The 15,149-nt window shown below is 32.5% G+C and overlaps 1 protein-coding gene across 1 annotated transcript in view; it reads right to left on the reverse strand.

Moving 5' to 3' along the window:
- The window catches only part of NIPBL (NIPBL cohesin loading factor), a 113,442-nt gene that overhangs the window by 32,871 nt on the left and 65,422 nt on the right, over positions 1 to 15,149 (reverse strand). Inside the window, exons 21-31 of the mRNA XM_068990355.1 lie at positions 14,740 to 14,822; positions 14,014 to 14,146; positions 12,885 to 13,028; positions 10,681 to 10,770; positions 9,633 to 9,847; positions 9,420 to 9,522; positions 8,704 to 8,802; positions 8,456 to 8,602; positions 6,702 to 6,836; positions 5,398 to 5,496; positions 4,178 to 4,231 (exon numbers count right to left, since the gene is read on the reverse strand). Of these exons, the coding sequence (XP_068846456.1) occupies positions 4,178 to 4,231; positions 5,398 to 5,496; positions 6,702 to 6,836; positions 8,456 to 8,602; positions 8,704 to 8,802; positions 9,420 to 9,522; positions 9,633 to 9,847; positions 10,681 to 10,770; positions 12,885 to 13,028; positions 14,014 to 14,146; positions 14,740 to 14,822 (1,302 nt within the window). The remainder of the gene's footprint in view (positions 1 to 4,177; positions 4,232 to 5,397; positions 5,497 to 6,701; positions 6,837 to 8,455; positions 8,603 to 8,703; positions 8,803 to 9,419; positions 9,523 to 9,632; positions 9,848 to 10,680; positions 10,771 to 12,884; positions 13,029 to 14,013; positions 14,147 to 14,739; positions 14,823 to 15,149) is intronic.

The following is a 15,149-nucleotide window of genomic DNA, read 5'->3' on the forward strand; positions in this document are numbered from 1 at the left end:
TCTGATGTAAACTTCAAGAGGCAGATCTTATTTTGGATTACAAAGGCCAGGAAAAGATGAAATATAGGCTATTTAAGTTTTTTCATTGCCTGCATTTTCTTGTAAACTAAAAAAAAAGGGGGCCTGTAGTCTTAGAACATAAGCAATGAAAATGAGTGGCACTGCAAAATTAATTTTGGGTACCCACTATAGGTTATGATAGTGATTTACACTGACTGGACCACTTTTTAGAAAAAAAAAAGAAAAGAACTTTCATGCCTGAACTCTTCCACATACTACTGAAAAAATTCAAAAGAAACCATGAATTTATTAAAAGTTAAAAGGGACATGAGTTTCCATTCATTAAAAAAATGTGTGTATGTATGTGTATACTTTTATATATATATATATATATGTGACATTCTAACATTATGTAGTCAGCAGCAGAGTTTGATGCCTATGTAAATATGGTTATTTCATGTAGTACTTAAAATTTCCCAAGGCTATCACATTCCACAAATTGGGAATCACTATCTATATGAAGTCAATCCAACACAAAAATAATAATGAGACGTATCTAAAATTGGACAGAATGGAATGTGTATACATGAGCTCATGTGGAAATAGTAAGAATGTTGATTATTTTTGATTCAAGAATTTGAAATAATCCCAGCAGTCCCTTCTTTGTATCCTCAAGCTTTTCTGCAAATTTATGCAGTGTTGTTATTACCGTTAAGAATGATTATAACTCCATCATGTATTTATACAAATATTTTAATAAAATGTTCTTTACTTCATAAAACTAAACTCTGCTAGTTTAATGACTATATCCAGAAAGTCACAATGTCATTTTGATAAATTAAATTGTTGGCAGAAACTAAAGCAGGAAAGCATAAAACAGGGAGGAATAGAAAGAGCAATGAGCTTAAAAGAGGACTAGAGAGTAAAGATATAAAGAGTATAAAACTACTGCCAAGAAGTTATAAATCTAGTGTTCACTTATCTACTTCCAACCTGCCAATAACACACAGGAATGTTACCTTAGATTCTTTTTACTAACGACATTTCTGAGAGCTATACTAGTATCATATGAAACATGGGTATAGAGCTTTCTAGAAATTATTGTGCCCCCTTTGGAATGGTTGACACAAATATAACTAAGATGGTCATAAGGCTCTATAATACAGTTAATTATGTGACTTATGGGGGAAAGGGTATCAAATATATCATGTAAAACTATAAAATGGAAGATGATTGATAAGAGTCTAAGATGTTACAGACTGGATAACGTAAGCAAACACCATGAGGGTGCTTAAAAAAGGCGTCTTGAAATTTTTTTAAAGGTAACATATTACTGAACACTACCAAAGGGTTAAACTTAAAAAGACAGACAATACCACATATTGATGACAATGTGGATCAACTGGAACATTGCTGGTGGAAATGCAAAATGGTTCAGCCATTTTGGAAAAACAGCCTGGCAGTTTCTCACTCACATGACCCAGTAATCACGACCATGGGAACTGACCCAAGGGAAATGAAAACACCCAACCTCACAAGAACATGCACACAAGTAGCATTATTCATTAACAGCCTGAACTGGGAATAACTTATAAGTCTATAAGTTTGTGAATTAACAGAGAAATTATGATACATCCATACTATTGCTACTACTCAGCAATAAAAAGGAATAAAACAATATACCAGCAACATTCTGCTAGAAGTCAAACACAAAAGACTACATGCTGTATGATTCTCTGGACACGAAATTCTACAAAGGGGACAACTATATAGTGACAAAAAAGTGAATGAGTGGTTTCCCAGGGTTGGAGGAGAAGATCAACTACTACAAAGAGGCACAAGAAAACTTTCTAAGAGTGATATTCTTTACATCATTGTAAATAATTATTAAAATTAATCAGGTTGCACACTTAAAATTGGTTAACATTTCTGCATGTAAATTATGTTTCAATAAAAGAATTTGGTTATTAAAAATATTGCTAAATATAGTTTAACTAAAAGTATTATTAAAAATTAAAAAGTAAACAAATAGAACAGATAGTAAATTGTTGACATATCAAACAGAAAAAACTATTTCATGATAGACTTTTAATGGTATGTGTTTAGTGAGCTATAGATAAAAAGAAATTTAAAAATGTCTTATACTGTATCTAGTAATCTTAATGTTAATATAATAGGGCAAAGCTAATAGGAAATTCGGAGAAGGCAATGGCAACCCACTCCAGTACTCTTGCCTGGAAAATCCCATGGGCAGAGGAGCCTGGTAGGCTGCAGTCCACGGGGTAGCTAGGAGTCGGACACGACTGAGCGACTTTACTTTCACTTTTCACTTTCATGTATTGGAGAAGGAAATGGCAACCCACTCCAGTATTCTTGCCTAGAGGATCCCAGGGACGGGGGAGCCTGGTGGGCTGCCGTCTATGGGGTCGCACAGAGCTGGACACGACTGAAGTGACTTAGCAGCAGCAGCAATGGGAAATTATTTTTGGAAATAAGATTTTTAGCCTAAAAGAAATAATAAAGGGAGCAGAATCTCATAGTTTTAAATTTGAATTAAAAATATTAATTCTTGATTTATTTTTTCTTTCTAAATAAATATATTTATTTCTAGCTCTATCCTCTGATAAAGTCCAAAGCAATGATAACCCATTAGCAATGACTATCCACAGCACCCAGATTATTCCCACAAAAGGCAATCAGGGCTCTTAGGAAAAAATGGCTGAGTTCAGATTTGGGACAGAAAATGCATAAGCCAAGTCTGGGGAATCTTGTAGAGACAGAAAGTAATCAGGCTACAAAAGTGTAATGAGGTTATACCAAAAAGGTACAAAATTGACTTGAAGGGAAAACTCATTATTCTGAAAACTGTTAAGTAACAGGAAAAAATAGAGTACTTTCCCTGCCTTTCTGGTACAAACTGTATTTCACAGCAACTAAATTTTCAGGATAAAATTCCTCTTTAAAGAAGAATCCTTGCCAATTAATATGGGATAAATAAAATAATTTGAAAAAAAAAATCAGCATTTTGCAATTTGTAATGAAAATAATGAACCTAGGTAATGATCATTCGAAACCTATCATAAAAGACTTTGTGAAAGATTAAGCACACAGTCAAAATCACTGAAAATGGGACAACCAAACATTACATGCCTTTTGATGTGAGGCAACAATATTTAGCATCACTTGTGAAGTATTCTTGTCTGTTTTCTGAAAACTGAACTTCAATATCAGTAAACCTCTAGATCTAACTTAAGAGTTTACAGAAAAAAAAAAACGGCGGACAGAGGAACACTAAAATGACACCAGAAAGAAGAGATCTATGAACTCTAGAATATGGGACGCTCCACAGGAAAACGTAAGCGGCATGAGAAAAGGAACAGTGAAAGTTGACTTTTATTGACTAAGACTTAAGAGTCATGTCAACCAAAGCAACGGCAAGTCAACTATAAAAACACATTTTTGAGACAATCAGGGAAATGTGAACACTGAATAATTATTATATGTTAGGAAATAATTTTATTAAGTTATTTTGATATAGATGACAAAGATTCTCTGGTTTTTCTAAAAAAGTCATCTCTGTTAGAGACAGATATTAAAGTATTTATGAGTGAAATGATATAAAGTATGGGATTTTCTTTAAAAGTGTTACTGCCAAAGAAAATTAAATTAAAAAAAAAATAGATGGGGGTGGGAAAGAGATAAATAGGATATTAGGAAAATGCTAACAACTTTTAAAGCTGGGTAATGAGCACTTCTATTTGAAAATCCTTAAATAAAAAAATTCATAAGGAGCTAAATATTTCCATGTATAAAATTTTTAAAGAACACTAATTGTGGTTTAATCCTATACTACTATAGGACATTCTATATATTTTAAAACATGTCAAATAATGTAAGCATATATTTAATGCAATCTATATACCTATTTATAGATCTCATGTCATCATCTAGATTAAAGGGATTAAAAAATTATCTAGAAGGATGAGAAGAGAGAATATTAATATTAGTTATTCAGGAAACTTACTTGTAGCAAGCAATTGAACAATTGATTAAATAGGGGTATTAAACAAAATATTCACCCTAATACATTGAAATAAATTTTCCCTATCACAAAGTAAACACTTAAAAAAAAAAACTGAAAAATTTCTTTCAAATCATGAAGTCTACAAATACTCACATTTTGAAGAAGCTGCTCAAACCAGTCATATCCAGTATCTCTGCATGCTGCAACCTAAGGGGAAAAATATGGTGCACCTATCAAAATTAGAAATTTACATTAAAACATACTTTTGCTATGCTATAGTCTCAAGAATAAAAATGTTCAAAGTTCTAAATTTAAAAAATTATTTTCATACTTATGGACATAGGGAGAGGGGAGGAGAGGGTGAGATGTATGGAAAGAGTAACGTGGAAACTTACATTACCATATGTAAAATAGATAGCCAATGGGAATTGCTGTGTGACTCAGGAAACTAAAACAGGGGCACTGTTTCAATCTAGAGGGGTGGGATGGGGTGGGAGATGAGAGGGAGGTTCAAACGGGAGGGGATATATGTATACCTATGGCAGATTCATGTTGAGGTTTGACAGAAAACAAAATTCTGTAAAGCAATTATACTTCAATAAAAAATTAAAAGAAAAATAAGAAAAGAAAAAATTTTTAAAAAGTGATTGTGGATTAAATGATTAGAACTAAAAAGAAATTATTTTCAAATAAACTATTTTTTTCAGTGAGCCAATAATCTACCATGTTAAAGAACTTTACTCCAAAAGTATATTAGAAGCCATTCAAGATATTCACCTAATGTATTAAAATTAAAAATGGCATTACATTCTGAATCGTATATTGAATCACACACTATCAGGAAATCTGTAAGGTCTAAAACAATAAAAATGCAAATGTTTGCTTATTTTCCTTCTAGGTAGAAGATTTAAAGACATTAGTAAAACAGAGATGATCATGTAATCCATTCAAAACATGAAAAGCATTCTGGGTCAAAAATTTATAGTTTATGTGTATAATTAAACATGAAATTAATTTTAATTCATGTATTCTGGAAAAAGTAGAAATTACGGTCTCATTTCAGGTTGCTATTCATAGGTTATTATATCTTTTAATCTACTTCTCATTTCCCTTTCAGTTTTCAATCACTGGAAGAGTCTGGAGAATTTTAATATCAGTGCTTAAGACAATGGATGCCCCAAAAAAAGTGGGGGTAGGTAGAAATACCACTCTCATCTTATTTGCATCCCTTGAGTTATCTCCAGAAATATGTAATAAGGGAAGTACCAGAGGGTAACCAAGTATCTTGTTATTGTCTCTCCCTTTATAAGACAAGGCAGGCCTCAGTGAAGTTTGCACCCACAGGAACCACCCTTGTTTCAGTCCTTCCTTACCACATCAGTGATATTTAAAATCTTCCTTGTCATTGCTTCTTTGTCATTGTGTGGAGTTGGAGTAAACCAGAGTTTTTGGAATGTTTCATTTACTAATTTCTAGAAGAAAGAAAAATTTCAAACTAATAAGTACAATAAATGTGGCAAAATTCTTAATCCCAAATTCTCATTAAAGCCCAAAGCAAAAGTATATATATGTGTGTGTATGTATATATATATATATATATATATATATATATATATATATATATATATTTAAAACCCTGAAATTTCTGGTATGACATCCTCAGTTTCAAAAAGATCACCAATTAACTTATAAAAATTAGAATTTTTTTTTCAGTTTGGCAAAGATTTTAAATGGGTTAATAATATGCCAATGCAGGAGATGTAAGAAAGACTCGGGTTCGATCCCTGGGTCAGGTGATCCCCTGAAGGAGAGCATGGTAACCCACTCCAGTATTCTTACCTGAAGAATCCCATGGACAGAGGAGCCTGGAGGGCTACAGTCCATAGGGTCACAAAGAGTCAGACATGACTGAAGCGACTTAACACAATACTATGTCTAGTATAGAAATGCTGGATATAATGCACTTAAATGCTTTTGATCAAACTAAAAAATAGTTTTGCTGCTTTGGTAGAAGTTGTTAAAAAACAAAACAAAATCAAAACCCCAAAAAGAAATATAGGGACAATCACATATACATAGATTCACTAATGAACTCTAACTTTCAACAAAATATTTACTAATTTAGAAAACCAAGAATATACCATTTGAAAATCAATTTAATTTGAAATAAATTTCCTATATACAATGTAATCTCTACAATGTCATTAAATATTACAATTGCCAAATTGGTTTGATAAGATCAGATTTCATTAACTAATGCAGGACCTTGAAATAAAAATACTTAACCATGTCTTTTTCTTCAATTTATAGTCTATAATATTGATTTACTTGTACAGTTTATATATATACATAATTAACAAAACTTATATACATAAAGCAAACATTTAAATTACTTGGGCTTTCCTGGTGGCTCAGCGGTACAGAATCTGCCTGCACTGCAGGAGACACAGGAGACTTGGACTCAATCTCCAGGTTGGAAAGATTCCCCCAGAGGAGGTCATGGCAACCCACTCCAGTATTCTTGCCTGGAGAATCCCATGGACTACAGAGGAGCCTGGTGGGCTACAGTCCATATGGTTGCAAAGAGCTGGACACAACTGAAGTGACTGAGCGTGCACACACATGTAAAACATTAATGAAAAATGAATTTTTAAAGTAGTCAATGTTTTTAACTTACCTTAATGCCCTCTTCATCATTTACCCTGCGAATCATTTTTACACACATTTCTGTAATTTTTGGAAATGTTGGTTGTTCAATACAGATGTCTCTTAAAATCTTTATCACCCTTTTTCTGACACTGATACCAGTATCCTAGGAACAGAAAGATATTCTAAATGTCAGAAAAACTGAGATGCCAAGGTGTATAAAATTTGATAAAATAAAATTAGAAAATACCCAGAAACAGTATACATACATTTATTAACATGATAAACATGGTCCATATATTTTCTTTTTAAACACATTTATATTAATCTTATTATAAATATGAGTTATTTAATTATGCTATCTTTGCTTTTAAAATGTAATATCCAACATATGGAAAATATTAAATAGCACTGAACCCAAGAAGAGTGTATAAGCTTGCCAAAATTAAATAGAGTAACAAACATGAACCTTTGAGGACAGTGTTTGGCACTTAAACAGCATATGAAGTATATTTAACAAAAATGTTTATTTTTAACAAATCTTTCAAACCAGTATCACTATTTTATAATTTATAGCAAATATAAGGAAAAAATGAACAGACCAAAGGAAACAAATCCATGAAAAAATAAGACTGGCTTGCCTTTTTGAATCTCTCAATGTCATGCTGGCTATGTGTAAGAAAGAGTTAGAGAATACTCTAAATAAAACAGAGATGAAATACTGTGGTGGATACATGGGTGTTAACTATACTATTTTTAACTTAACAGATTTCCATAACTAAATCACCTTTAAATAAAAAGTACTCAACACTCATTGTACAAAATTATCTCCATTATGTAGTGGAGCAAACATGAAAATATTTTAGGATATATTGGTAAGGTAGATGCTGTCAGAGTTCATTATACCTGAAAATCCTGTTGTTTGTCCTTCACTCTTGAAAAGAGTAAGACATTAAAAGTGAAAAAATTCTTCTACTTTTTCCTTAAAATTCTTTGTTTCCATCAAGATTTTATGCTAGTTGGAGATGAAATTATCTGTAACTCTCAGTCCCACAGTATAAATATTGGGCTAAAAGTGATAAATTCTTGTCAGTTTAGGAATACTGAAATCCTGTACCTAATGAATCTCTGTTGAGTTATAGAAGAAGTCAATAACGCTGCAGTGGGTGGTACGGAATTTCAACAGGTATTTTGTAATGCCAATGTTTCCTTTCATTTCCAAGGAAACACTTCAGGGCCACAGAATTCAATGCCATAGAAGAAAAGAATATCTTAGAATAGCATTTCTTATGTTTGCTCTTAAAACTCAAATGACTTTATTTGGCTTGCAGGTATCTGAGTCTGTCATAATTCAGCTTTAAGGAAATATGCAAATACACATAATAACCAAAAATATTGTCAGAAACCAAAGTTCCATATATAGCTCTCACTGAAATAATTCTTCCTGTTTATATACATATATATTTATAATTACTCTAGAATCCTATCCAAAACACTTAACTATGTCATGTAGCTCCTATCATTTACTCTTTGTATACCAGCATAATCAAAAGCTAATAGTAACTGGTAAAAGGAATCCAATTTTTACCAAAGATGTGCTTTACAATATTAAGCAGCCCTCCTCTTGAAATATGTTCTTCTTTAGAAAGTTGCTACAGTTTATATATTAGGTAAGATAAATACAGAATTGATATCTACTTTTTTACCTTAACATTTTAAAAAAGTGATATTAAGAAGGCAAAATTATATTCATAAATTATAATAAAAGTGACAAAACAGGCATACCAATATTCTTTCAATCAGCATATCATAATACTGCTCAGCAAGCTGAGGTCGACAAAGGACAAATCGACCTAGTAATTCCACTGCTGCTTCTCTGACACTAGTGGAGTTATCCATTAATCGTCCGTGAACTCCTCGCTGCATATCCAGCTGAAGAAAAATAAAGAAAATATAACTTATACTAAGTAGAGCTAATATTTTAAGTTGAATATAAAAGTCACATAATAAGAATAATTTGTGTTCCTCTTTACCCTTGCTAGAATACTGGGGTCTACAGCAACAACCTCAGATAAACACTTCATGGCTTTTGTTCGAACGGCAATTGCATTTTCACCAAGAACTCGAAGGATCTGCCAAGCAAATATTAACATTTTCATTAATTTTAGAACATGTAACTTTTTAACAAAATACAGAAAGAAAACATGCAAAAAAGTATAGAAATATCGAACTTACTTTCCTTCAATTTTTATATATGTAAATAAAAAGATCTGTTATACTGATCCAAAGTTTTCACTTAAAACACTAAGGTATGGTGTTCTGTACTTTATGGCCTTTCCTTTCTTCTGTCATTCTCAATTAAACTTGTTTTTTATTGCTATGCTTCATTTGCAAGAAACTGTAGGCCCACTGAAAACTTTCTATGTGTAACTTTAATCAAGGACATTTAGTATCATTTAAATAATAATTTTGGTAACTGAATAATTTGTTTTTATAACATCAATCACTCTAACTATACCATCACTCTACCTGTACCATACAGATACATATCCACTTATCTGTAAAACAAGAATCAACAGGTAAAAAGCATGCAGAACAAACATATTTTAACAAATATGGAACAAAGAAACAAATGTTATTTTCATGATTTTTTAAAAATATCTGTTCTCAACAATGAACAGACATCACACTCAATTTTCCAGAATTAGAAAAATCAGTATCATTTAAAAGGAATTCTGGTCCAGTTTACCTGTGTCAAATAAATATCAAAGCTCTGGGCAAACGGCCTCATAGAGGCCAAGTATCGAACAATCAAACAAGCGTCATCATAGTCCACAGTATCAGAGTTCATTCTGCAATGAAAAGTCATTAAATTGTAATTAAATTAATTTTTTTGTAAAGTAGGTAAATAGATATCAAAGAGACAACTGAAAACATCGGATCTTTTCTTTTTGGATCTTACTTTAATGTGCTGAACTGAGAAGGTGTGGTTTTGATAATGCTTCTAAGAAACTTCTTCCGGTTTTCAGCTCGATGCATAATTTGACCAGTTGTCTCAACTTCCTTTGCATGATGTGACCCTTCAGATGATTCTTCATCTTTTTGTGATTTCATTGCTTTTTCTGTTTCCAGTGTTGTATCACGGAACCACTGGGCAATATAGAATTTACGAGAAAACTGGAAAGAAATTTTAAGGCTTGAGTTTGATGAAATTAGTAACAAAATTTCCAACCTACTGACAAAGCGTTCACAATCAGAAACACAATTATCAAGGTTTACTTTAAAAAGAAGAGTTTAGAACACATGGATAAAACGCTGAAGGTAGAAGACTAGAGTTACTTTAAAAATTTTACCTACTTCTTCAAGAAATATACAGCCAATTATTACTGAACTATATTAACACTAAGGTACATGTATAATCTGTTCCTGAGTTTTTTCCCCTCCACTTTATTGAGAAATAATTGACATACATCGTTGTAGAGTCTGTTCCTTTCCACAAAGACTGAAGACCTGTAGTAGTTGGCTGAATAGCTTTAGCTATTTCCAACCTCTTTATTTTTAATTCTCGAACTTCTGTAGATGCATATCCCATCAATTAAAAAAAATTAAAAGTGCCCCAATACAGTGTATAAATTTTACATACAAGCTTATTTTACTAATATTTTTGATATATATTAAAAAAACAGAATTAAGGATTATATTTAATATATACATATAAAATTCTAATCATTTTATAAAAATTCACTTTTTATACGCTAATAGATTATTTCATACACTACCTGGGTCAATGATCTTTGTCTCAAAGATAAAACATGGAAAGATTTTGGATTACCCAAGTCACATAATATTAGGACACACCAATATCTGTATCAGAATTTGACTATCACATATTTCTATTTCAAAAATTAATATTCCAATACTGCTCTCCTCTTCATGACATTCTCAATTTTCTTTCAGACCAAATTTGAAATAAACATGTGAACATTACAAAACAAGGAATAGAATCCTACCACCAGTGAAGGATCAGTCTCCGTGTTTTCATCCAAGTAATCAAGCAATGCTTTTTGCAATTGCTGTATTTCATCTTCCCCTCCTGAAACCTATAAAACAAACCAGGTAATAACACAAAAATATTACTAATATATTTTAATAAATCATCCACTCACAAACAGAAATCTGAGGGAAAAAATCTTATAAATGATAAAAAATGTACAGGCATAGTTAACTAAAAGGAAGAAACAGAAGAATACTGTTTTTTGAAAAACATTATATACTGATAGATCAGGTTACTTTCATGAATTACATGTTAACTTTTTATAAGGAAACTCATAGGGAGCTGACATAATAATTGTTAGAAAAATGTGTATGTAAATCTTCAGAGGTAGGAACCTCCTAACACTGGTTTTCTATTTGGTAAGAGACACCTCCAAACTTCTAATCTAGTAAATGGAAACTGTTACTTGTATTGTTATGTATTATGGGTATTTTTGAGATATTATTGAAAAAGAACATTCTGAAAGGGAAATATTTGTAATTAATACAAAATACTTTATGTCACATAGATCAAATATACAGCTGATTTGGAAGCAGAAAGAGACTGAGTCTTTAGGTCCTGTCAAGAACAGTGTTGTTGTTTAGTTGCTAAGTTGTGTCCAACTCTTTTGAGACCCCATGAACTGTAGCCTGTCAGGTTCCTTTGTCCATGTGATTTTCCAGGCAAGAATACTGGAGTGAGTTGCCATTTCTTTCTCCAGGGGATCTTCTAGACCTAGGGATCAAACCTGTGGCTCCTGCATGGGGTATGCAGATATTTTACCACTGAGCTACCAAGGAAGTGCTTTCAAGAACAATACAGAGCAGGAAATTAACTCTGAGTTGACATTAATGTCTATAGCTTATACTCTGGTTTTACCTGTGTGAAATGCCAAATATATGGTTTAGATTATATATCTAAGCAGAAAACAAAGATGAGAATAATCTGTGTTCTGAGAGTGTAGTGAAATGGATATATTCAGAATGGTTTTATTTAGTTGCATCTGGGGTGTAGATTTTTCTTCTTTAAATTTTCAATTTTATATTGGAGTATAGCTGATTTAACAGTGTTGTGGCAGGGTCAGGGAGACAGCAAAAGGACTCAGCCTACATATAAACGTATCCATTTCTGCCCAAACTACCCTTCCATACAGGCTGCCACATTAACACCGAGCAGAAGTTTCTGTAGTACACAGTGGGACTTTGTTGGTTATCCATTTTAAACATAGTTGTGTATACCTGATTCAGTAATTCTTGGGAGACTCCTGAGAATCTGCATTTCTAACAAGTTCCTAGGTGATATAAAAGTTGGTGCTGCTTGTCCAGGGAATCATATTTTGAAATTCGAGGGTAATGGTGACATCCTGTCTGCTCAAAATGCTTCAGAAGAAAATAAAAATGAATATACAAACACATATGTATGTATATTCTAAAAGAGAATAATAAAGCAAATGCTAACCACTAAAGAAATCTGGATGAAAGATTTGTGGGAGCTTTTTGTGCTATGCTTAAAACTTTTCTGTAAGTTAGAGGTATTTGTCATGGCCAGCATGGATATGGTTATGGACATTAAAAAAATTAAAAAGAGTATAAAGAAAATGAAAAAAGCTTTACATGGTAGGATTACAGATCATTTGGGCTACTTGGTGGCTGAGATGATAAAGAATCCTCCTACAGTGTGGGAGACCTGGGTTCGATCCCTGGCTTAGGAAGATCCCCTGGAAGGGGGCATGGCAACCCACTCCAGTATTCGTGCCTGGAGAATCCTCATGAACACAGCAGCCTGGCGGGCTACAGTCCATAGGGTCACAAGTTGGATACGACTGAGTGACTAAGCCTACACATATCATTTACCTGTCAATTTTCTTAAGTTATCTTAGTATTACTATCAACTCCTCCACAATTTAAAATAAAAGTATTGTTAAACCAAATAGAAACAAGTATCATACATTCATAACAGAAGTTAACACACACAAAAAAAACTTAACTAAGGATTATATAAATCATTTGAAAGTTCCTGTTATACAGAATTCACCCTAAGGTATATATTTTCTCTGTGGCACTTTCAGATGATTTTATTCTGAATCTACAGAATGAAATCCAACACTAACATAAGAATACCTTAAAAAGTTCTTAACTATTTATGACTTATCCCCATAATGTAAATTCTTTATCTCAATACCTGTTTTAAAATTCGTTCTATAGACCCTTGATCCATTTTGCTTGTAACAGCATCTTTCCTCAGTCGTGCAGCAACAGTTCCAAGGTAATCAAGAGATGCCACTCTTAAAGCCATCTCTGTTGACTTGTTACTGAACTGATGAACCTGCATATGAAAAATAATTTTAACTTAACTTAAAATATTTTTAATAGCAGTTTATATAAATTCCATATCTATGCTGTTTTACTTGAAATTTAAACATTTTTTTCCCCTGTTATGTTGTCCCACAAAGTAATTACCCTTTAAAAATTTTTTGTTTTATTTTTTTGGCCGCATCCTGCACCTTGCAGGATCTCAGTTCCCTGACCATTGACTAAACGTGGGCCATGGCAGTAAAAACCCAGAATATTAACCACTAGGCCACCATGGAACTCCCATTAATTGCCTTTTGAGTTTCCAGAATTTTAACATTTTCATTAAAAAGAAAAAAAAATTATAACTAAGTCTTCCTAAGAACACAGTCACTTTCTTTAAATGTAGGCTCAACTGTATAAAATGGGATTATAACTAAGAACTTCTTAGGCTGGAATTTCAAAGTCTATAAAAAATATCTTGGTTTCAGAATAGTATTAATATATTTTCCAACTGACAGAAAGTAAGGTTCCCAAAGCTCTGTAACAACTACACGAGTCCAAATGTAATTTAAAAATAAAAATCACAACAGCAGTTCCTTGTATTTATTTCCCTTACGGTATTACATGAGGACTAAAATGTGTCATGTTTTTAGAAGTACTCTTAAAGATGACAGAGTTCATATTAATCAGTTTCACGCTTTGAAATGAATTAACTATAATAACTTATGACTCTGTGTTGAGATGCTTTTAACTAATAATACTTTCAAACAAATAAAAGAAGTTTTTTAAAGCACTGTTATCTTATGTAATGAAATGAAAGCACCAAAAGTCACAACATTTCAAAATTTTATACAGGTACCGACAGTATTATGTACAGTAATGCACATGCAAAAATAGAGATGCAATGGTCGTATTTCCTTACACATTTTTAAAGAATTCATCATCTGTGAATCAGAGTACATCCTCATTATGTTGTCTTCTAGTAATCTAATAATCTTTAAATGCTATACTCTTACCAACAGTCTCCCTAACAAACTAAGGAGTAGTTCAGCAGCTGGCCATTCAGGCTTATTGACTGTTGAAAGAAGGTCTTGAACAAAATTTTCAAATAGTGGTCTGTAATCTTCTTCACCTTGCTTACTACCACATCTGTTCAAAGATAAATAATGAAAAAGCTGTGAGTTTAGGTGACATGTTCACCAATATGACTGAAATTCTATTAACTAAGTTTCTCGACTTATATATCTAAACAAGGCGTAACAGAGCACATTAAATAAAATATGGTTTAAAATGAATCTATTTCTCAAGCTTCATTTTCCCCCCTACTACAGGAAACTAAATTCATTTACTGACTAATATTAACATTACTTTCTGGCAAGCATAATACATTTTAAATAATGATCACTGTTTTTCTATGAGATTACTATAAATTCTTCTGAAAACTAAGTAAACCTCTATCCCTAAACTTTCCTATTCAACCAGAATGTCTGAAAATTCAATGAAAAATTAAAGAATTTCAATCTTGTACTTTAGCTTCTAGAGTTCAACACACAAGAAAGTTCATGAAACTTTAGATTTTATAATATTCCAACTGCCTCATTTTAAAAGATAAGGATATCAGGAGTCAGGGAGATATAGTCAGGGTTTAGACTATGGAAGGAAGTTTGATTAATCTTTTACATAAAAGAAAACTATTCTCTCCATGGGGAAAAGAAAAATCAGATTATGTTAATTTTACTCACTTTTTAAGGAAGATGGAAAGGAAGTTTTGGGCTGTCCGCATGGCTGTTTCATAAGAATTGGTAATGACAACATCTTGGTCAACCTAGATTGAGAAAAATGGATGGACATAAGAAATAACCAACAAACAAATTATTTCAGTTGCTACTACCATGTTATTACTGACTATAAGGGCAACACCATTAAACACTAAAACTTTATGAACTTCCCTGGTGGTACAGTGGATAAGAATCTGCCTGTCAATGTAGGGGACACAGGTTCAACCCCTGATCTGGAAAGATCCCACATGCCACGAAGCCTGTGCACCACAAGTACAGAGCCGGCACCATAGAGGCCGGGAGTCACAACGACTGTGCCCATGAATCTCAACTACTTGAAGCCAGCACACCCTTGAGCTTGTGCTCTGCAATAA

Source organism: Capricornis sumatraensis, chromosome 18 (assembly GCF_032405125.1).
Source record: "Capricornis sumatraensis isolate serow.1 chromosome 18, serow.2, whole genome shotgun sequence".
In the NCBI taxonomy this organism is placed as follows: Eukaryota; Metazoa; Chordata; class Mammalia; order Artiodactyla; family Bovidae; genus Capricornis; species Capricornis sumatraensis.